This window comes from Xyrauchen texanus, chromosome 26 (assembly GCF_025860055.1).
Source record: "Xyrauchen texanus isolate HMW12.3.18 chromosome 26, RBS_HiC_50CHRs, whole genome shotgun sequence".
Classification (NCBI taxonomy): Eukaryota; Metazoa; Chordata; class Actinopteri; order Cypriniformes; family Catostomidae; genus Xyrauchen; species Xyrauchen texanus.
This window is the reverse complement of record NC_068301.1, coordinates 14,763,591-14,787,533: the sequence shown is the minus strand read 5'-3', so window position 1 is coordinate 14,787,533 and position 23,943 is coordinate 14,763,591. Positions and strand designations below refer to the sequence as shown.

The window sequence follows — 23,943 nt, the reverse complement described above, 5'->3', positions numbered from 1 at the left end:
TTTTTAAACCTAAGTGTTTAACTCACAGCACACACATTTTATATGTACTTAAAACCAAACCAGCACCTGTATACTTTTAAACTCTGTTTCACATATTGGAGAATTGGGGCTCCATTAATAATTCAAATCCTCTCTACTTAATAAGAAATGCCAAAAAGCAGAGTCTGTGCACAGGGCACTTGTTCTTAAGTTCTATTTCTGCCTGGTCATGTAACTTGATGCAGGCTCATGTCTCAGTACCACTGTGACACAGCAGTGGTGGAAACTTTCCAATACACATCACCAGACGCCTGTCCAACGTCGGCCATGAGAGTGGGAAGATAGGTGCAGGAGGTAAATGCCACCAGGAGTTAATGCAGAATCAGGGGACATTGACGACTGATAACAATTGACAGGCAGATTACTTGATAATCTAATCTTCTATGTGTGTCAAAAGTGCAGGCATGTTGAGTATGGATAATTAGCCATTCAGGAGTTAATGCACCTTAAAGGGATAGTTCCCCCAAAATGAAGATTCTCTCACCATTTACTCACCCTCATGCCATCCCAGATGAGTATGACTTTCTTTATTTTGATGAACACAATCAACAATTTTTAGAACAATATCTCAGCTCTATCGATCCATACAATGCAAGTGAATGAGTAACAAAATGTGTAAGCTCGAAAAGAACATAAAAGCAGTATAAATATTGAGCTGTTCCTCACCCACACTTATTTCAGTTCTGAAGACATGGATTAAACCACTGGAGTCATCTGGATTATTTTTATGCTGCCGTTATATGATTTTGGGACCTTCAAAATATTGGCACCTATCCATTTGAATTGTATGGACCTACAAAGCTTAGATATTTTCTAAAAATCGACATTCACGTTCAGCAGAATAAAGAAAGTTATACACATCTGGGATGGCATGAGCATGAGTAAATGAAGATAGAATTAAAATTTTTGGGTGAACTATCCCTTTAAGAAAACATATTTGTTATGTCCAGGGTTCCCACAGTTATGGAAATCGGTAAATTGTGATTTTCAGGCCTGGAAATGTAATGGAAATGAATAAGATCTTAAAAAGTTGTGTAAAAGTCATGGAAATGTATATCAATGTAATCTCTCTTCTATCAATATATATCGCTATGAATTAGTTTTCAATATTTTTATCCAATAATCATCATTGGCGACATACTGGAAAAGTTATCATTGGTGACGTACTGAAAAAGTTATGAAAATGCATTGTTCAAAAGGGGTGGGAAACAAATAAAAGTATCCAAATTTCTATGGTATCACCATGTTTTTGTACATGATACAATGCTTTTTCAACCATGTTCCATTGTAGTACCACAGTGTTCTGGAAGTATCTTGGAATACCATGTAAACATCATGGTACAGGACCATGGTACAGTATATAAAAAAGTCTATTGTTATTACTGTGTTTTTGGACATGTTCCATTTTAGTACCATGTTGTTTTTTTCAGTAGCCTTTCTTGAAATCCCATGTAAATACCATGGTGAAAATGGTAATCATAGTACAGCATATGTCCAGTACCATTGCATTTAATCACTTTACTATGGTGCCACTACAGTGCTTTTTATTAGAAATAAAGATGTAGACCTTTTAATATAGGTTACATGCAATGTCAGATATGTCTATTTTTGCTGAATTATGCGATTGTCAATCTTTTAGTATAATTCCATCAGGACTTCTTTCATAGAAACCTTCTCTATCAATCTGGCTCGCTTCACCACACCACAGCTTTCTCTGATTCATCCTTGCCAAATATGGAAGTCCCGGAAGCGTACTGATCGGCTGCTCAGTTGAATGACAGCGGGGAGAACGGGGACACCAGGACCAGACCTGCATAGCTGATCTACATCTCGATATTTCTCAAGAAAACGTGATAATAAGACCCTGATCCCTTTTCAGAGGTAATATTCCTTTTAGAATGACTCGGTTTCTGTTGTGTATTTTATTCCAGGTGAATAGTGTGTGAATGATCAGACATAAATGTCTGGTCGCGCGCTCAACTGAGCGGGTGGGAGGTACACATTGAAACGAGAGTGTTTTTGTCTGTGAAAAGACATTTGCTGTGCTGGCAGGAATTAAAAACACTAATGATAACAATGGTTTCTCGCAAACTAGAATAGTTTTGTGTTTTCGGTGGTGTATTGGTGTCAGAGGGCAGGGTGCGTTATCTTTTCTCTAATTGCTGTGTCTGTCAGTTATCTGCACGACCAGGCGTCTGCTGTTTGCGGGATAGGTGACGAACACGGCTATTTTTTACTTTCACTCTGTGACAGACACACACTACATTTTAAATGATGCTGTCTAGTAACCTAGTATTTCAAGTCTTACATTTTGAAATTTACAGTAACGTTGAATTAAACAACTAATATATATATATATATATATATATATATATATATATATATATATATATATATATATATATATATTGTTGTTTACTGCAACGTTACCATACATTTCAAAATGTAAATAGGCTATATTATACACTGATTAGCCACAACATTAAAACCACCTGCCTAGTATTGTTTAGGTCCCCCTCATGCCACCAAAACAGTGCCAACAGTGACTGAGATCACATTTCTGCCCTATTCTGATGGTTGATGTGAACATTAACTGAAGCTCCTGACCCGTATCTGCATGATTTTATCCACTGCATTGCTTCCACATGGTTGGCTGATTAGATAATCGCACGGATGATTGTTGATGCCAGACGGGCTGGTTTGAGTATTTTTGAAACTGCTGATCTCCTGGGATTTTCACAAACAACAGTCTTTAGAGTTTACTCTGAATGGTACCAAAAACAAAAAATATCAGTGGCAGTTCTTTGGATGGAAATGCCTTTTTGATGAGAGAGGTCAACAGAGAATGCTAGACTGTTTCGAACTGACAAAGTCTACGGTAACTCAGATAACCACTCTGTACAATTGTGGTGAGAAGAATATGATCTCAGAATGCTATTCTGAGATGCAGGTTGGCGCAGTTTTGGCAGCACGAGGGGGACCTACAAAATATTAGGCTGGTGGTTTTAATATTGTGGCTGAACAGTGTATACAGCACTGTGCAAAAGTTTTAGGCACTTGTGAATAATGTTGCATAGTGAGGATTTCTTCTAAAATAATGCCATGAATAGTTTTCATTTATAAATTAATGTCATACAAAGACCAGTAATTAAAAAAAGGTAAATCAATATTTCGTGTGACCACTTTTGCATTTAAAACAGCACCAATTCTCCTAGGTACACCTGGACACAGTTTGTTTTGGTTGTTGGCAGATAGGTTATTCAAAGCTTCTTGGAGAATTCGCTTCAGTTCTTCTATCTATTTAAGTCTCAATTGCTTCCGTCTCTTCATGTAATCCCAGACTCTATGTTCAGTGGGGGCTCTGTGGGTGTCATGCAGTCTGTCGCAGGGCTCCCTGTTCTTCTATTCAATTCTATTTGCAAAAGGAATGATTGGCATCTAAAATGTATATTTCATTTTGACACACTAAAGCTGAAGATATAAATAACCAATTTAAAAGGTTTTTGTGAAATATCTTATGTGCCCAAGACTTTTGCACAGTACTGTGTATATATATATAAATAAATGATTTTGTTTTAATATCAGTTAATGTAATAGATTTTTGGGGGATAATAATTATTTCAAAGTTATAGTTCACCCCAAAATAAATCTCTGACATCATTGTTGTTCCAAAGCCCAATTACTTTCTTTCTTCTGTAAAACACAGGAGACATTAGGCAGAATGTCGGGGACTGACAGCCTCTGTTATCATTCATTTTCATTGTATGAAAAAAAGAGCAGCGTCAGCAATCTTCAACATTTCTCCTCTGGTGTTCCATTAAAGAAAGAAAGTCATACAGGTTTGGAACCATCAGGATACAATCAGGTTCTGGAGTGATTTCCATTGAAATGTTATTTTTTACCACATGGGCTTATGCCCCCAGTCACCCCCTCTGCCATTTATCTGGGTGAAGCATTACTCTCCATTTAGATGCCAAGAATAGATATTCAGAAATAGATAAGCGTGCTTAGTAACTGTAGGCATCTGCATCACTCCTGGATTATTTGTTCAGTAATTATCATGTTGTGCTTCTGGTTATATGTCAGACTACCTAACACAAACACATAAACCACTGGGTTTAGGCACCAGGCTACTTTTAAGTTTGACAAATCTATTGTAAATGGGTCACTTTTTAAAAATAATTTTTACCATACCAATTTTTACCCCATGAAATCGCTTGACAGGTACAGTTTTCTTTACTGTATTGACTAGTGATGCACCAATGTATCGGCTACCAACATTTATTGGCCAATTATTGACCAAATGAAAACTATCGGCATATTGATAATAAGCATAAAACACAGATATGAATAAAATGTAAGGTTTATTTATAATTAATAAGTAACACACATTTTAAAAACTTTGTGATTTCACAATCCAGAAATTTTAAGACACTACTATATGTAGAAGGGTTGGCACTCCTAAGAACGTGTAATATTACATTTTTATTCTGTCTCATTCTAACATTAATGCAGAAAAAAATGTTTCATAATTGATTGATTCATTTTAAACTGCAAAACAAAAAGTTAAAAACTGTTTTAGAAGTACAAAATACAAATTTTCATATTAATCATCATGTTATCATATTTAGTATCTTTTTATACTTTTTATCTTGTATGTATCTTTCTTTGTGGCTCTCTTTACATTTTTGGCTTGTTATGCGTTCAACAGATCCAATGTTCAATGAAAATTTATAATTGTAAGATCAGTGAAAAGGCTTTTGTAGCTCTTTGTCAATTTTATAAGCATTCGTAAGCAAAACAGTGATATAATGACAAAATAAGTTAAGATGCAAAATATGTCAGTATCATATTGGCCAAAAGATTTAATATCGGTGCATCCCTAGTATTGACATATTTCCTATTGAAATAGGAAGTTGGGGCAGGAATTATCAAAGTGCTTATCCCTTTTTAAAAAAATAGCCAATAGGTTTCATTTACATCACAGCCAAGAACCATGATTTGCTACTTGCTGGTTGGTTGCAAGGGGAGGAACATTTTCATTTTAGAGAGAATTAGATTGGACAAAAAAGTGTGTAATGCAAATTTTTTTTGGACCGTTTTTCCAAAATAATAAGACTGAATTTGAAATGCACATGGAAGCACCTTTCCAACCAATAGTCCCGCTACTTCCCCCCTTAACTTTCTAGATGAGAACTATTAAGAGGAACAGCACACTGAAAGAAGCTTTTCCCTCTCTTGCAATCACAAACACACATACACTAAAGGAACCGCTGTAGTGACATCATCTAATGTCAACCATTTTTCTTCTAATGTGTGAAACAGGCAATACTCTTTGGATACTTTGTAGTTTTTATGTTATTTCTGTAAAGGGAATTGGAAAATTAGCGCAATCCTCTGCATAGCAGTCTAGCAGCTACAAGTTTGTTTACTCATACCTACTATTTACCTACACTTTGCATTTCTCTTTGTTTTGTGCATCATACATGTTTGACCAATCACAGGCTTCAGAACCTTCCACAGTCCCTCTTCTCCCAAAAAGTACATTCCCTGGAGTAGGACCTAAAAAGTCTCTCTAAAGTCCCTAAATGGCTAAGAGGTATGACAGTTCCTCAAGTGCGAAAACGACGAAAAGTAGTAGTTCTGTGTAAAAGTAACTAGAACGGGCTTAAATGTAGTCCAATTTTGATTTCATGGGGTCTTTAAAGCCATGTGTATAGTGTGTATCTTTTGCGTCACTAGCTTCACCAAATAAAACCGCACAAATAACGACAAACCCTCATGACTTTTTATCTTCTGTTGAAAAATTGAGAAGTTAGGCAGAATAAAGGTTTTAGTCACTATTCACTTTCATTGTGTTAAAAAATTATGCAATGAAAGTGAATGGTGACTGAGGCTGTATGTTTCTATCATTCTGACTAACATCTCTTTTTGTGTTCCATGGAAGAAAGAGAGTCATTTGGGTTTCTAACAAAATGAGGATGAGTAAATGATGACAGAATTGTTATTTTTGTGTGAACTACCCCCTTAAGGGAGTCGCTTCAATTATAGAATTCGGTTGTCAATGTCTGTCACAACTGAATTGTGTATGAATAGAGCTGTAGTTTTCACTCCAAGTCCAAACAGGATGGACAACTGTATTCTGCTGCTGTGTGAATTTGTCACAAGCTCATGGGTTATTCTGCCTCTGAAAAAGCCAACTGAGACCCAGGTCAGGCATTTGGCAGGGCCTAGAGAATTCTCTAGAGAGATAACTAGATGACGTGAGCGTTTCCACACTGGGTCACTATTAATTACTGCTGACATGTGTCAGAGAGAGAGAGAGAGAGAGAGAGAGAGAGAGAGAGGGTTGCTCTTTTAGTAACTTCATGTTAAATGCAGCTCTTTTGTTATCTCTGCTCTCTCCAATGTGCAGGTAAATGAATCAGTGCTTGCCTCCATGTGGTTGTGGCGTGCTGTTAGATGCTAAGTGCTATTGTATGATGTTGTGTTGTGTGATGGTGCTCAAATTAGAATCCAGCTAGACTAGTGTTGCTTGCAGGATGATGTGAGCTCTATAGACATTAGTCTTTCCTTGCACTCTGTTTGTCATAAACCGATGATAATAATAAGTCATGACAGAATTCATGAACTTAACATTAGATTTGATCAAACAGATGGGGTTCAACAGTCTGCGTTCACTTTTTAATAAATTTTATTTTCATTACATATCAGAAAGAATTACAACTTAAGCAAATTGTTTGAAAAATGTAACATTTCAGAATCCCTTAGTATTTGGTATGTGCCCCTGTTGACAGCATGCATTCAAGCTGGCATGGACTCAACAAGTTTGTGCAAAACCTTATGATTCGTGTTATGCCCGCATGATTTGAAAGTGTTCCCAAGAGCATCTTATGTGTTTCAATGGAAGCAAGCAAATCTGAGCTGTCATACAAGAGTTTACATGGACAATGTCACAAATGTGTTTATTTGATTGATGATCTAGAGATGTAGAATCTAAATCAAAATCATATTGAAATTTTATAGAGATGATATCCAAGATTGCCATCTCTGATTGATTAGAGACAATTAAAGTTTAGGGAATAGTACCAGTTCATATGATCACAAAGATGGTTCAACTGGGTTATCCAGATTGGGTTATCAGATTCCATTTCTTTCCTGTCATAGGAAAGATTATGATAAGTAGTGATAGCCCAATATATCGGCCAAGATTTGGCCATTTTGCAATTATCGCATCGTCTGATAACTGTTTGTTTAACTTTCCCTTGTCTCAGTTCCAAAATAAATTTGTCAATGGATAGTGAACACTTTCTGTTTTCAAGGTTTTTTCTTTTGAAGTTCATACATATTTTAATAAATATTGCATAAAATAAGTGTATGCTTCACTTTAGAAAATGTTTGTATATCTGATTTGCTGTTATTAAATTGTATTATATTTATCAGCATTTGTATTTGCCATCGTGCTCTCTAGATATCTGTATCGGCCATTGAAAAACCCAAATCTTTCGACCACTAATGACATGCCATTCATAACATTGTTTCTAAAGATCGAGCTTATGAATGTACATATTATTGCATTGCTGCAGGTTTTGATGTCTATCAGATTTAATCTATTTGATTTGATACATCTATACATTTGTATAGAGAGTGGCACTATGACTGGGGGAACAAAGAGTTAGATTTAAAGGAGACCTATTATGCCCCTTTTTTACAAGATGTAATATAAGTCTCAGGTGTCCCCAGAATGTGTCTGGGAAGTTTCAGCTCAAAATACCCCATGGATCATTTATTATACCATGTTGTAAATGCCTCTTTTTGTGTGGAATCAAAAACATGCAGTTTTCGTGTGTCTCTTTAAATGCAAATGAGCTGCTGCTCCACACCCAGACATGCTCTGGACTCAATCAGAGATAATGGTAACTTTAGCTGCATTAGCCATGGAATCAGCTAACAAGCACATTCGGAAAGGCGATTTGCAAACATTCATGTAATATAAAGTGTAATACTTACATCTTCAGGATATAAAGCTGGAACACGAACAGTTGGTACTGATCCATGTTGAGAGAATCACATTTTTTGAAAATCCTGCTTTATATTGACACTCATTCACCAAGCAGTCCAGTGTTAAATGATTTGCACAAACATACACAAATTTTTGTGTGTTTTGGGGCACATTTCCTATTTCCAAAAACAAAACTGTCCACTGCGTCTTCATTTGCTCTGATGCCAGGAGTACATGAAGGGAGTACTTATGTTCACTTTTACCATCAATAACAGAACACTTATGATGCTTACGAAGCTGACATTATTCTTCTCTCTGTATCTGCTCCAACGCAGAAAAAAATGGCAGACTGTGTGTAGATCACTCGGGAGGATCTATGGATGATTATAGGGTGGAGTCCGTCACCAGTCGTGGGCAAGGCCTGCTCTAATGTGATGTCACGTTAGAGCAGAAACGAAAACTATTCATTTTGACACACTGTTTTTGATTAATAGAAATATAAGAAAGAGGAGTGGGTGGGCTTTTTACATTGTAGGGTGATTGTGTACACACACTGCCTACTCACATTTATGTACAAAAGTGAATTTTGCATAATAGGTCCCCTTTAATATTTAATTGACTTTGCATCATTTTTGGAGGACTTTTAGAACTTCAAATCTTGACTAATTACTTTACCTCACAGACTGATTTGATGTCATTTTGATTAATAGCGAAGCTTAAGAAATCAAATATTCATCCTCTCAGAGATGTTGAAGTTTTTTTTCTTTCTTCAGTCTTACTAAAACATTTCAAAGATTTACCAGGAATGTGCATTTGATAAAAATAGTTACCTAGAATATGTACTCTATAATCAGATGCTCAGATGAAGCCTTTGTCAAATTGAAACTTGTCAAAATTTCAGCAATATTTATTTTTCTGCATTTAAAGTAATGAGATCTTTTTTTCTTCTTCTTTTAAAAGATTTTAATTTGGGAACAAACATGTTGTAAAATGAAATGGTATTGTAAACTGGGCATTTTGAACTGTTGACAGTGAAGTTCTTGGCCTCGTCTTGATGCTGTCATGGCTGAATTGGCTGTTACATTCCTCCTAGCAGATGAGTACTAAAGGTGTGGTCATGTGTGGTCATTACCAGTGAATTTTCCATGCTTTCAAACACTCCTACTGAATGTACTAGCTTACTAGATTTGCAGAAAGCAAATATTAGCTGATATTGATTTATTTATTTATGGTAAGTTATTGATAACACTGACACTGGTTTAAGCCATCATTTTTAGATTTAGGTCACTGTGGAGGTGAGGGGGTGATCAAGCGCCGATCTGTGTAGAGTGAGGTCCGGAAAAGCTGAGTGGTTAAGGATTTCCACCTGTGCTAACACCTGTTTGTATTCCCAGTGAGCTGTGACATGGAGATAAAAGTGGAGGAGACGGCGGCAGATGAGAGAGGGAGCCGAGCTTCAAGCTGTGTGTGTGTGTGTGTGTGTGTGGCGTGTATTTATCACTTTGTGGGGACCAAATGTCCCCATAAGGATAGTAAAACCCGAAATGTTTGACCTTGTGGGGACATTTTGTCGGTCCCCATGAGGAAAACAGCTTATAAATCATACTAAATTATGTTTTTTGAAAATGTAAAAATGCAGAAAGTTTTCTGTGAGGGTTAGGTTTAGGGGTAGGGTTAGGTTTAGGGGATAGAATATAAAATTTGTACAGTATAAAAACCATTATGTCTATGGAAAGTCCCCATAAAACATGGAAACACAACATGTGTGTGTGTGTGTGTGTGTGTGTGTGTGTGTGTGTGTGTGTGTGCGTGTGTGTGTGTGAGCGTGTATTTATCACTTTGTGGGGACCAAATGTCCCCATAAGGATAGTAAAACCCGAAATTTTTGACCTTGTGGGGACATTTTGTCGGTCCCCATGAGGAAAACAGCATATAAATCATACTAAATTATGTTTTTTGAAAATGTAAAAATGCAGAAAGTTTTCTGTGAGGGTTAGGTTTAGGGGTAGGGTTAGGTTTAGGGGATAGAATATAAAGTTTGTACAGTATAAAAACCATTATGTCTATGGAAAGTCCCCATAAAACATGGAAACACAACATGAGTGTGTGTGTGTGTGTGTGTGTGTGTGTGTGTGTGTGTGTGTGTGTTCTTGTGTTCGTGTTCTGCTGAATAGCGAGGTATTGTGTTAAATAAAAGACTGTATTATTGGAACGAAGTATGCCGTTTCCCGCTTCCTCATTTCCTGGAACTAAGGGATTTCTTATAGTCACCTTCAAGAATTCACTCGAAATTCAATAAAACTTTCTTTAAAACTATTGTTGTCACGTGTCTCTGGGTTACACTGTTGTGTTTGTGTTCATTCCAGAAATGGACCAGTTATTATAGTAGAACCTGTTTTATTTAACTGGCTGGTACTTAGGTCATGAAGTCCCAACTAATCTAACAGCTTTCATGGGCCATAACGCCCACTTAGCACAGATCTCTCTGTTTTGACAGGATTGTTGCTATGGAAGCACTGGTTGAGCGGTTGGAGCAGGCTGTGATTCGTCTAGAGGCCGTGGCTGTAAAACTACAGAACTGTCCTGTGGGCTTGGTCAATGGTGGCATCACTAGCATAATGAATGGAGGTACATTTGCACATTAACAAAAAGCAGAGATTTTTAATAGGGAATGGACTGTATTATTGGAAATAAAGACTAACGGTCCAAATAGATAATGTGCGCCTTGTAAGACAATCATACAATGACCATTCATCGAAACACTGGAGTTTTATGACAGTCAGTCTCTCTTCGTGGATACCATAGAAATGAGTGTGTAGTGCCATAAAATAATGCTACATCAAACTCTACAAAACTAGCATCTCCTTTATTGGCTTCCATTCAGAGACCAGAACTTGCAGTCTCTCCCTGAGGGAGACAAAAAGCTTTTCTCAATGGATTTATGGGATCTATAGAGCTTATAGATTTTGCAATGTGTAATGAAGAGCAAACAAACATGACAACAGCTTCAATCTGTTCTATATATTAATCTTTTATTATTATTATTATTTACAAGGCCTTCCTTGAAAAATGGTGTTCTGGTCTGTTTTGATGAATGAACTGAGAATTGTTTGTAACTATGGATTATCACAAGGAGTAGACCTGAGGCATTTTGCTATATATTTCTCCATGGGAACTGAATTCTCTTGGGAGAAGAGCAACATTAGTCTCTGGAAACAGATAATCACACATTCACTATGGATGTGGATGACTATTAATGCCATTTGAAAACATCCCTCACAACACATTGTTGTATGGGGAGACCGGGGCTAGTTGTCACACAGGGAAGTTATCATATATGGCATTGTTTCTCTTAAGGGTTGTATTTCAGTATAACGATAAGATTTGGAGTCAGAAGACCAGTACACAAATGTGTTTTTTCTAGCAGAGGTTTTGTATTTTGGTTTCAATCACCCTTTAACCTTGTGCGACCCCGTGTACACATGCGTGGACTTATTTTGACTTCGTTATATACATCTCATAATTTAATTTAATTAAAACCAACTGATCTCAGTTCAGGAGACTCTGTGCTGTCATTAAAGGGTTAAACTTCAATGGACAAAGTTATTTGACAAAACAACATGCCGCATATCACAGTGGAGATAATATTTTTGAGAAATACCAACAAAAAAACATCTGGTAAGAAACCAAATTAAGTTTTTACTAATTAAGTTTGAGTCAAAAAGATTAGTCTCTACATTCATCCGAGATGCCATTTTTTAAATTTCAGCGATTTATCGCGAACCGCCATGCTGCCAAACACAGTTTTCATCAGAAATCCTATATTTACTGTGCAGTTTAACATTGAGACATTTTTGTTTTGCTTTCAGAGGCTTTATATGGAATTAGGATGAAAATACGGTGTGAACTATTCTGAGACCACTTCAGACAGACAGCACACTGGAGGTTAAGTCATGAAATAAAAGGGAGCACGGGAGCATCCTGTAGCTTTCCTGTGAAGCCCAGTGCATTCACTCCTAATTTCCTATCAAAAGTTCAGTTTCAAGCTGCAGATTATGCTTGCACCACTCAACATGTTTGGCAGACATGGGCAATGGTAATCAGAACATAGATTCAGAATATATAATGCTAAATTAATTGTAAAATGGTTAGCAATGATTGGACAATGCTGGCCATTACTGGCCATTACAGAATTAATTATGCTTATTTCTAATTGGTGAAAAGCTATCACTTGTTTGTTTGACAGTGCAAAGATAGAACATTGAGCACTGTTGCTAAAGTACAAAGTAAAGTACTTTGTAACATGAGTCAAATCAAGTCCAATAATTTTATTTGTATATTTTTTTATTTGTGATTTTACACATTGTTTTACACATTGTTCCAAAGCAGCTTTACAGAAAATCAGCTGTAATGTCTCAATAACATGAATAACCAACACTCTTGGAAACATAATAAACAATTTGATACAGCTATATAGCTTTGTATTATTTAAAATGTAAATTATTTGAATAGTGTTCAACAGTTGATATCAATGGTATTTTTCATAAATGTCAGGATGGGGCTAGTTGTCATTGTGTTTAAATTGATAGAATGTGTTATAATTACACAATTGTTGGCCAAAACAATGGTTTGATATTTTTGTTGTTTCCTGAGTTGTTTTGCATTCCATAATAGTTTTATTTTTTACATTTTTCTGAAGAGCCTGAAAAGCCTATATGCCTATACAGAAATTAACGTTAGAAAATAAACCTACCCTGAGAAATATTCACTGGAGTAAAAAGTGTGACATCTTCCCATGGTCTTACCCTATTCAGCATTAGGGCAGTGGTGGCTCAGTGGTTGAGGCTCAGGGTTACTGACCAGAAGGTTGGGGGTTCAAGCCCCAGCACCACCAAGATGCCACTGTTGGGCCCTTGAGCAAGGCCCTTAACCCTATCTGCTCCAGGGGCGCTGTATCATGGCTGACCCTGCACTCTGACCCCAGCTTAGCTGGGATATGTGAAAACTAATAAATTTCACTGTATATATGCAAAAAAAAAAAACTGTGTGTATAATGTGTGACCAAAATAAAGGATTCTAAGGATTCTATTAGATTCAATGTCACAGTAGTACATTTCTCCTTTGCGGTTCTCTCAGGTGAATCCCAGTGCATGGAGGCATTCGACCATTTGCTAAATGGGCCAGTGTCTGAATACATGAAGACCAGCGCAGCTATTGGTGGAGATGTGGCAAAGCATGTAAGTGTGTGTAATTGTGAATTTGTATGCCAATGTATATTTTAAAGAGAAATAAAAATGCAGATAGGGATTAGAAGAGACAGAGGAGATGTAATAGTTAGTAGAAAACAAATAAGAGTGCAGTCATTTTAATATGAGCACTTAGTTTATAATACCAAATGACTGCACATACTCACAGTAGCTCTACAGTACAGCTGTTTAGCGAACTCACAACTGTTGCTTTCCAGGTTCACATAACTCTGCTATATTTGACAATTGACTTTGTTTTATTCTGTTAAAATGACTGTGACTCTGCTGTCTTGATAGTGATAGTTCAACCAAAAAAATACCGTTTAGCCTCGGTCACCATTCACTTTTAATGTATGGAAAAATTATGCAATGAATGTGAAAGGTGACTGGCTAATATTCTGCCTAATATCTACTTTTGTGAAAGTCCTACAGGTTTGGAACTACAAGAGGGTGAGTAAATGATGACCGAATTGTAATATTTGGGTGAACAATCCATTTAAATCTTTTTACATTATAACAAATGGGAAAAAAATTTGAATATCTATCAGTGGAGTCATGACGCAGGCACATTCCCCTCTCTCTCCATTAACTTTCTCTACATCATCTTTCTCTCTCAACTGGCCTATAAAATAAATACAAAAAGCTTGAAAATAAAACATCTTTGAGATGGAGGTGGGGAACCTCTGAGAAATAAAATTGTCCTCTGTTGGTGCAGTATGGCCACACAAGCTTTGAGATTCATACAGTCCCAGAGTGAACTGAACTGAAAGCTCTTGGCCACAAACTCCATCAGAATTTAGTGTGGGGTGCAGCATGCACTACACAGCAGTCCTCACAATTCATCATTTGTCTGTGAGTGCTTCTGTCCTGTCTGTCCTAACACAAGGTACTTTTTGTGTTGACACTGGGATGACAGCCTGTAAACAAAGACTAAAATGTTAGGGTCTCTTTTTGACTGACAGTGCAAAATGAATTATATGGCTTGCATTTCATGGCCAGTCGCTACCGATTGGTAACTAAAGAGCTGCTTGAGAAATGAGGCGTTGGACAATGTACTTAGTGTACACTGATGCACAGTGGGTCATTCTAGTATGGAATGTAATATTATGAGAAGACGGAGGAAGTGGTGAAAAAAGAGCAAAAAGAAAGTGGGAGAGAGCGATGTATGTGTCCTCTTTGTTAACACTGAAATTCTCCTCTAGCTCTGTTACTCAGAGAGGAAACATTTCCCTTTTGGTCTAATAAGAGATGAAAAATGGCTTTATGGTCATGAGTGTGTGCGGGATCATTGACTCTGTGGAAACAGACTGTATGCACTTTCACTGTATATGATAACTTATCTTGTCCTATAGGCCTGTGTGCATGTTGTCTTGTTTGTCTTCCTTGTTTGTTTATTGTTTGGGCCCCAAGAGGAAATCAGGGACCAAATAAGTCATGGAAAAATGCCTAAAGGTGTTTGTAAAAGGTAGGGGTAAGAAGTAGGATAATATTATAATTAATTTAAATATTAAAATTAAATTAATTTAAAAAACACAATTTAAAGGTTAATTGTGTAATTTCTGTGTCACATGCAGAACCAAGCTTCATTGTAAATAAATAAATACATATATTATAATACATTTTATAAATAAATGTATATAAATAAATAAATGTAATTAAATCATATTAATTGTATTCCTTTTAAATGTTTCATTTAAACATAATTTATTAATTTATAATATGACATAAAAATAATAAAATATTAAAATGTATTTATTTTTAATTTATTATTTTTTATATTCTGTTTCCAAATCAGTTTTCCAAAGATTTCCACCACCCCTTCCACACTATTGGTTTAGCCAGAAATTTACATGTTGGACTGCTCAAATAAACAGACCGATGTTTTGAAAGCGTCACAGTGTTTATACTCTTTATGAGTCAACCTGCAGTACGAATGGCTTGCTTTAGTTGTCTCTTCACACATTTCACACAACAATAGAAGTTAATGAAAGGTCAACATTCTCATATAAACATGACATGAGTATAAGTATGCAAGTGTGATAGCTATAGTAACACACTACATAGCACAGTTATTTTGTTTAATTTAGTGATATGATTGTCATTGTCAAATTCCTTTGCAGAGATCTAGAAAACCACATAAAATATCCACTTCACCTCTGCTTCACACCGTTGATCTGAACTGCTGTCCGATTCCCTTGATTTAACTGGGACCCATGCAGATCTGATCTTTTGAACCTGAAAGTGTGGGTATAACAGGATAATTCCTGTGAAGTGCCTTTACCTCGAAAGGCAACATTCACCAATCTAGGTTTCTCATCAGCACTGAAAGAGATGTTCTGGAAGAGTATTTTAATCTTTTATAGTCAGCTCCTTTTAAGGTAAAAGAGTCCTCTGGCTTTCCCCGTGTTCTGCAAAGGGAAGTCTTTTCCTAAATGTGGGATTTGCCTCAATGTGTGTATGTGAGTGTATGCAACTATTGCAGAAAAGGGTTCAGTTCTATCAACATTTACTAATGACGAATGTGGGGAAAATAGTGATTAACAGGGTACCCCCAGTCATGGAAAACCTGGAAATACAGTATAATTTTCAGACCTGGAAATGTCATGGAAATTTCAATAATGAATATACATTTTTCTAGTAATGCTCATTTCTAAAATATTTCATATTTCATTTACTCAGCACTTTTGTCTTGTTTTATAAAATGCATAAAATATTTAAATATTCTTAAAACAAGATAAATTACATAAGATTTTAAGGCTTGTTTTCAGATAAACAAAATGTATTGAGTGTTAATGCTAAAATTTAAAGATAAAACAAGCTTATTTTTATTTTATTTTCTTGTTTTAAGAATAAACCACACATAAAGGGATAGTTCACCCAAAAAGGAAAATTCTCTCATCATTTACTCACATTCATGCCATCACAGATGTCTAGGACTTTCTTTCTTCTGATGAACACAAAAACAAAATTTTTTAGAAGAATACCTCAGCTCTTTTGGTCCTTACAATGCAAGTGAATGGGTACCAAAACTTTGAAGCTCCTAAAAGCACAAAAGGCAGTATAAAAGCAATTAATTCGACTCCAGTGGTTAACTATATATCTTCTATGATAGGTGTGGGTGAGAAACAGATCAATATTAAAGTTTTTTTTTTTAATCTTTAAATTCTCTTCGCTGCCGAGTAGGTGGCGATATCAATGTAGAATGTGAATTGCCAAAAACAAGAAGGTGAAAGTGGAGATTAATATAATTAAATATTGATCTGTTTCTCAGCCACACATATCATATTGCTTCTGAAGACATGGATTAAACGACTGGAGTTTTATGGATTACTTTTATGCTGCCTTTATGTGCGTTTAAAGTTTCAAAGTTTTAATACCCATTCACTTGCATTGTATGGACCAGAAGGGATGAGAAATTATTCTAAAAATGTTTTGGTTGTGTTCAGCAGAAGAAAGAAAGTCATAGACATTACAAAATGACAAAAATACTCATTAAGAAAAAATATATATATTTTTTAATGCAGCTAGAAATTGCTCTTTGTGAGTATGATAACTATAAAATTATAAATTCTTTAGTCAAAAGGAATTGAAACCCTGGATTAATGTGAACTATCATCTTATGAACAAATACTCATATTTTCAATGAGGGTTTTGATGGCACTATTTTCACTGAATAGGAAATAAAAATAAAAACGTTTTACAATGTACTTTTTGCTTGTTTTTTATCTGACAGGCAGAAATGGTGAACAATGCCCTGCAGGTCCAGCGTATCTTCCTGAAAATGGCAACCACACATCAGGAGCCATCAAAGGTACAATCAAACCAAAGTGTTCTTATGAGTCGTTTAATTTATGATTAAACTGAATGTGAACTTGCAAGAGTGTGTGATGTTTCGTGGTTTCATGACAAGAAGTAATCTGTGCATTAAGGACCATTAACATACCTTACACTACAGAGTTTGTCATATATTAAGCACAGTTAAAACAATGTTTAGTTTGTTAAGAGTGCCTGCTGGGAGAATCTTTTCAACAAAAGACCCATATGACTCTGTCTGTGTAGTCTCTCAACAGAGGCACTCTATGTCCACCTGAAAATGTGTTAAAGAAAGGAGTGATATAAGTTCAGTGCTTTTCAACCTGCTTTTCTTCTCCATACTATTCCAAGCGATGCAATCAGCCATGCAAAATTGGTCTCTGTTCACATAGGGATTACCTCTCCTGTTAAAAAAAATGCCAATGTGACACATTCCCAGTGCATTCACACAGTGGCCAGGGGGAAGTGCAGGGGGCCAGTGTGATGTCATTCCATCAGACTTTAGTTTGTTGTTGTCCGTTGGCCAAACAGGAAGAAGCTCACAGGCCAGGCTATTGGACGAGAGTAGGACAGAGACTCTAGCACCCTTAAAAAGTTTTTAAAGGGCTAGTTCATCCAGAAATGAAAATTCTGTCATTTACTTTTTTCCTATGGAACTCAAAAGAAGAAATTTAGGAGAATCTCCAAATTGCTATTTTCCATAAATGAAAGTGAATGGTGACCATGGGCTGCCAAGCCAAGAAAAGGCCAAAAAAGCAACAAAAAAAAAAACTGAGTAATATTCCAAATATTCTTTAAGCCCTAACATAGCTTTGTATGACGGAAACCAAAATTGTACTTGTTTTTGCTAAAAATTATGTTACTTTTATGTTACTATTTTGTCATTCTTGGAGCTTGACAGCCCCTGGTGTATTACAAAGAGCAACATGAACATTCTGCTAAACATTTCCTTTTGCATTCCATAGAAGAAAGAAAATAGCATGATGTTTTGGAGGGTGAACTATCCCTTTAAAGTATTTTTACTGTTTTTATTTTTATTTTGGTCTTGGACCTTGTTTAATGTGAACACGTAACCAATATTTACAGCACTCAAGTGAGATTTAAACAGTAGAGGGAAAAATCTCTGATCTTTGTGTGACAGGCTAATGGCCTTTGACAGAAAAACCCATGAGAGGAGCCAGACATTTACAAAGTCTTACATTTACAAAATCCAGCCATCCTCAAAGAACACACACAGATACGTTCACTCTTTCACCCCAAATTTTGTTTTCTTACTGAAGGTTAGCTAGTTAGCTAAGGCAAGCATCATATTTGGCATGAGGAATTTAATGTAAACCTCCTATCTGTAAGTATTAAACTTCAGTGCATAACTCGTCCGTTAATGTGCTACAGACATACAGTACTGTGCAAAAATGTTGCATAGTGAGGATGTCTTCAAAATAATGCCATAAATAGTTTTCATTTATCACTTAATGTCATACAAAGTCTAGTAAACATAAAAAAGCTCAATCGATATTTAGTGTGGACATCTTTGCCTTTAAAACAGCAGCAGTTTTCCTAAGTACTGTCAGGGTTCAGAAAGAAGAGGATTCAATTGCAGGGTAAACCACGGTTTATTGGGAAATAAACAAGCACAAGCCAGACAGGATAATGTCCACAGACAATAACGGCCCCAGAAAGCGTTGACTAGGTCCATGGAACGGTAACTCCCAGATCAAGAGCAGTCCGCACAAGAGGTCAAGGATGGTGGCGAATGAGACTGGGTAAGCAACAGGTAGTGGTGGCAGGTGAGGCGTGGCAAAGGGGAAGGAGACTGGAGAGAAAAATAAAACTTGACTAGATAACTAGACTACCAAGAACAGCAAGATAAAAAGCAAGACGTGAATAACAACACGCAAAACACGATCTGGCAAGGGACAAAAAACACAAAGGGAATATAAAGAGAGGCTAATGAGGAGTAACACGTGAGTGTAATGTTGAACTAACAAGGTAACAAGAGGGAGGGACGACAACTTACAGTTGAACGCATGGAAAAACAACACGTGCAGACACACATGGTGAATGAACACAAACACCACACTCTGAAGTGCGCGGGCGGACAAAAAAGACATCCAAGCGCTCCGGACGAACAACGACACAGACACAAACACAACTAGGCTGATCAAACTGGCTTCCTGACAGGTACACCTAAACACAGTTTTTCTTGGTTGTTGGCAGATAGGATGTTCCAAGCTTCTTGGAGAATTTGCCACAGTTCTTCTATCTATTTAGGCTGTCTCAGTTGCTTCTGTGTCTATATGTAATCTTAGACTGACACAATGTTCAGTGGTGATCCCTGTAGGGGCCATGCCATCTGTAGCAGGGCTCCTTGTTCTTCTATTCTAATATTTTCTGTTTGTAAAAGGAATTTTTTGGAGTCTATGTATTATTTCTTATTTACACTAAAGCTGAAGATATAAATTACCATCTAAAGACAAATGCTTTTGTGAAACATCCATGCACAACTCACCACGCACCTCACCGAGAGTGAACCACATTATAGTGACCACGAGGAGGTTACCCCATGGGATTCTACCCTCCCTAGCAACCGGGTCAATTTTGTTGCTTAGGAAACCTGTCTGGAGTCACTCAACATGCCTAGAGTACTGCACTTCACACTTTTCAGTCCTCCTGCTGTGTCCAGGTGTAGCCTACTTCCCTAAAGTCAGGTTCAACTTTTTGACAAACTCACTTTGGGCTGATGTTTCTTTTCCCATATTTAGTATGGATAATAGGTGAATAGAGACTTCTCCCCTCACCTGTGTTCTTAAATGTATTTTCTGACTTTTATGCAATTGAAACGCAAGTGCCAGCTTTACAAGTAACACACAGAGGTTGCGCTACAAATATGTAATGGACTGAGTCGTACAATTTCCATCATGATCTATTTCATCCGTCATATTAGTTGAAATAACCCTGATACGTTGTAAATTTGATTTAGTCTCTATACTGTCAACTTTTTCAGTTAGAAATGACTTTGCATAGAAAGCGTGATTCTGATAAAACGTGTTCTAATGAATAATTTGGGGAACGTACTTTTTAAAGTGTACTTACGTTATTGATATTTCTGGATGAGAGCGGCAGAGCACGTCTGGCGAATGACGATCGTTTTCCCGCACACACACATACAGTATTAGCGCGCGGGTGAGTGAGAGAGTTAAAAATTTACTTTGAAAGAATCGCCCTGCTGCTCTCAGACAGAATAATCACACGTAAGGACATATATGCGTGAAAACTGATGCACAGTATAAAATACACAGAATGTATGATAGTACTAACTGTAGAGAGCTCATCAATACGAAGAAGCCAAACATTTAGAGGCAATTTTGAAATCCCTTTTTCAGGTCTCAAAAAAGAGGACATGTCTGGGGAAAAGAGGACGTATAGTCACCCTGTGTTATGTTATTTTTTTGTTTTTTTGTTTGTTTTTATTGCATCACAAATGCCATGGACCTGAAAAAAGTCCCAAGTCCGAAAGGCTCGAGTCTGAGTAAAAATGCATTAGAGACTGTGACAAGTCCAAGTCCATTAAAATTGGACTTGTGACTCGGACTCGAGTCTGAACTCGACTACCCCAACTCTACACACACACACACACATGCACGCACTCTCACCCACCAGTTCAGCTCAGCCATAATTCTGAAATGTGTTTTTTATCTGTTCTTGTATATATATAAATATAGCCCACAAACATTCTCTCACTCACACACACTATGTTTAGCCATTGTTCCCCTCCATCAGTAGTGTGAAGTGTGTGTAGCTACCAGGAGAGATGCTGGACAGCTGCCCTAAACCTCTGTCTTTTCTCTCTCTCTGTAAATGTGTGTGGGACTGAGCTTGCATTCTGTGGCTTTTTATGGGCATGTTCTATATTTGAGCCGGTGTGTGTCTGTGGCCTGGTTCACGTAACTGGCCTGTCGCTGTATGTGGAGTGTTTGTGTGGCCTGCAGACTGCAGCTGTTACTCTCTAATTTCCCTTATAATGGAGCAGTGCACTGTCAAAATGTGCCTCACCATGACTTTAAGTCTGGGATTCTGTAATTTCTGTTTAAAGGATACTTTTCTTGTAACGGTCTGCACAAAGACCGTCTATTTAGATTATCTTATGCGTATATCAAATAATGTTTGTGGCAGGTGTATTGTCGCAGTGATTTCAAGTTTGTTTTGAATACGAAACTTCTAAAACAGGCTAAATCTGTGTGTAAAGGAAGAGTTTACCCAAAAATGAAAATTCTCTCATCATTTACTCAACCTCATGCCATCTCAAACTCATATGACTTTTGCACTTCTGTAGAACAAGAGTGAACAATTTTTGAAGGAAGAATGATGTGTTTTTATCCATAGTGTAAGTCAATGGGGTCCAAGACATTCAAGCTCCAAAAAGGGCATAAAGGTAATTTGTTTGACTCAAGTAGTTTAATCCTTGTCTTCTAAATCTGATGAAAATATGATAGCTTTGGGTGAGAAATAAAGAAAAATGAAGTTCTTAAGCAAAGCATAAATGCAGTAAAGTGGTTTTTTTTTTAATAAGGACTGAATTTTTGCTGTGTTTGTTTACCCAAAACTATCATATCACTTCAGAAGACATGGATTAAACCACTTGCATCATTTTGATTTTTTTATGCTGCCATTATGGAGCTTTATGGAAATTTTGGACCCCATTGACTTACATTGTATGGACAAAAAGACATTATTCATTCTTCAGAATATGTTTGTGTTCCGAAGAAGAAAGAAATTCATGTGAGTAAATGACGACAGAATTGTAATTTGAAAAATGAAAAGTCGTTCCAAACCGTATTACTTTCTTTCTTTCATAGAACACAAAAGGAGAATTTTTTATAATGAAAAGAGTATACAGGACTCGCGGCACGGTGGTGCAGCGGTTAGCACTGTCGCCTCACAGCAAGAAGGTCGTGGGTTCAAACCCTGGTTGCCCCGGCCTTTCTGTGTGGAGTATTGCATGTTCTCCCCGTGTCTGCATGGGTTCTCTCCGGGTACTCCGGCTTCCTCCCACCATCCAAAAAGACCTGCAGGCTAGGTTAATTGGTGTCTCCAAAAAATTGCCCTAGGTGTGGATGTGGATGTGGAGGTGAGTGTGAGTGTATGTCTGTCTATGTGTGGCCCTGCGATGGACTGGCGACCTGTCCAGGGTGTCCCCCGCCTTTCGCCCAATGTTAGCTGGGATAGGCTCCAGCCCCCCGCGACCCTGTACACAGGATAAGCGGTTGACGATGGATGGATGGATGTATAGGACTCCGCTATATGCTATATTCTAATTTGTACAATAGCTTTGTGGGAGGAACAGACTAAATTTAAGTTGTGTTCACAAAAGAAAAGAAAGTCATACAGATATGGACCACTTACATATGAGTAAATAATGACAGATTTTGTATTTTTCGATGAACTATTCTTTTAGATTTTTTTTTTGTTTTTTTGTTTTCTCTTCTTTTCTCCCCAATTTGGAATGCCCAATTCCCAATGCGCTCTAAGTCCTCGTGGTGGCGTAATGACTCACCTCAATCAGTGTGGCGGGGGACCAATCTGTTGCCTCCAGGTCTGAGACAGTCAATCCGTACATCTTATCACATGGCTTGTTGAGCGCATTACCACGGAGACATAGCTCGTGTGGAGGCTTCATGCTATTCTCCACGGCATCCATGCACAAATCACCACACACACACACACACCACCGAGAGCAAGAACCACATTATAGTGACCAACGAGGAAGTTACCCCATGTGACTTTACCCTCCCTAGCAACTGGGCCAATTTGGTTGCTTATTAGACCTGCCTGGAGTCACTCAGCACACCCTGGATTCAAACTCACGACTCACGACCCGATGAACTATTCTTTTGAAGTGTGAGGCAATCTCACTTTTTCTGGGGTAATTCGTAATCTGAAGAGAGAGCTCTTAACACTTGTCTGACTCCATTCATAGCTCAGAGATAGTCAGGCTATTTCTGTCCTGCTCTTCAGCTGAGCATTATGGGAAGGGAAGTTCACAAAGATGCCGGAAAGGTACAGAGTCCGTTCCACTCTGGACAATGTCTTAACAAGAGCCGTAATGTCGGAGCAGTGGATGAAAGAGGTGCCTTTGTTTGCAGAAATGAAAAGCATGCGCATGTTATTATGGGTGGAATTTATGTAAATAAGTTTTCTCTCTCTCTCTCTCTCTCTCTCTCACTCTCTCTCTCTCTTACTTTTTATCACTTTGTCACACACTCACAGATACACATACACATGCAAAAACTCACACCATGGCAACCACTACAGTCCTCTGCAGTTTAACCTTGTTGAGACCACTATGACCAAATTCATGATGAGCCACATTTTTAGTGACAAAATTAGTAAATATAGGTGAATAAATACACAATGTGGCAACATATCCTGTATAAATACTCTCTGCCTGTCCTGGCAAGTTAGGTCTTGGCATTAAGACATGGGTCTCAAACTACCAGCCTGCCAGCAGGCCACATTCGCTCTACAAGAAAATTTCATGTAACCTGGGCTCGCATTACTATACCTACGTTTTTGCTAATTCATTTTTACTTGGCACGTTGTACATATCGCGCCATTGTTCTGGTGAAATGAACTATGGTGTTAAGGTGATAGTATGAGCACATCACAAGGAATAATGATTTTGTGCCCTTGAACTGCACTCAAACACAGGTTTAGCCTGTTCCAATGAGTCCAACTAAAAACTAGAGAGGTATTTTTAGTGCAGAGAAGTAGATTGTCCCACCAAGTTAAGGAAAAAACTGAAATAGTGGACATGGCAACTGCTGGAACACAAGTGTAAATACA

At 37.3% G+C, this 23,943-nt stretch overlaps 1 protein-coding gene across 1 annotated transcript in view; it reads left to right on the top strand.

The window, feature by feature from the left end:
* Positions 1 to 1,781: 1,781 nt before the first annotated feature.
* Positions 1,782 to 23,943, top strand: part of LOC127620102 (adenylyl cyclase-associated protein 2-like) — a 52,152-nt gene continuing 29,990 nt past the window's right edge. Inside the window, exons 1-4 of the mRNA XM_052093202.1 lie at positions 1,782 to 1,920; positions 10,539 to 10,669; positions 13,178 to 13,278; positions 17,021 to 17,098. Of these exons, the coding sequence (XP_051949162.1) occupies positions 10,549 to 10,669; positions 13,178 to 13,278; positions 17,021 to 17,098 (300 nt within the window). The 5' untranslated portion in view covers positions 1,782 to 1,920; positions 10,539 to 10,548. The remainder of the gene's footprint in view (positions 1,921 to 10,538; positions 10,670 to 13,177; positions 13,279 to 17,020; positions 17,099 to 23,943) is intronic.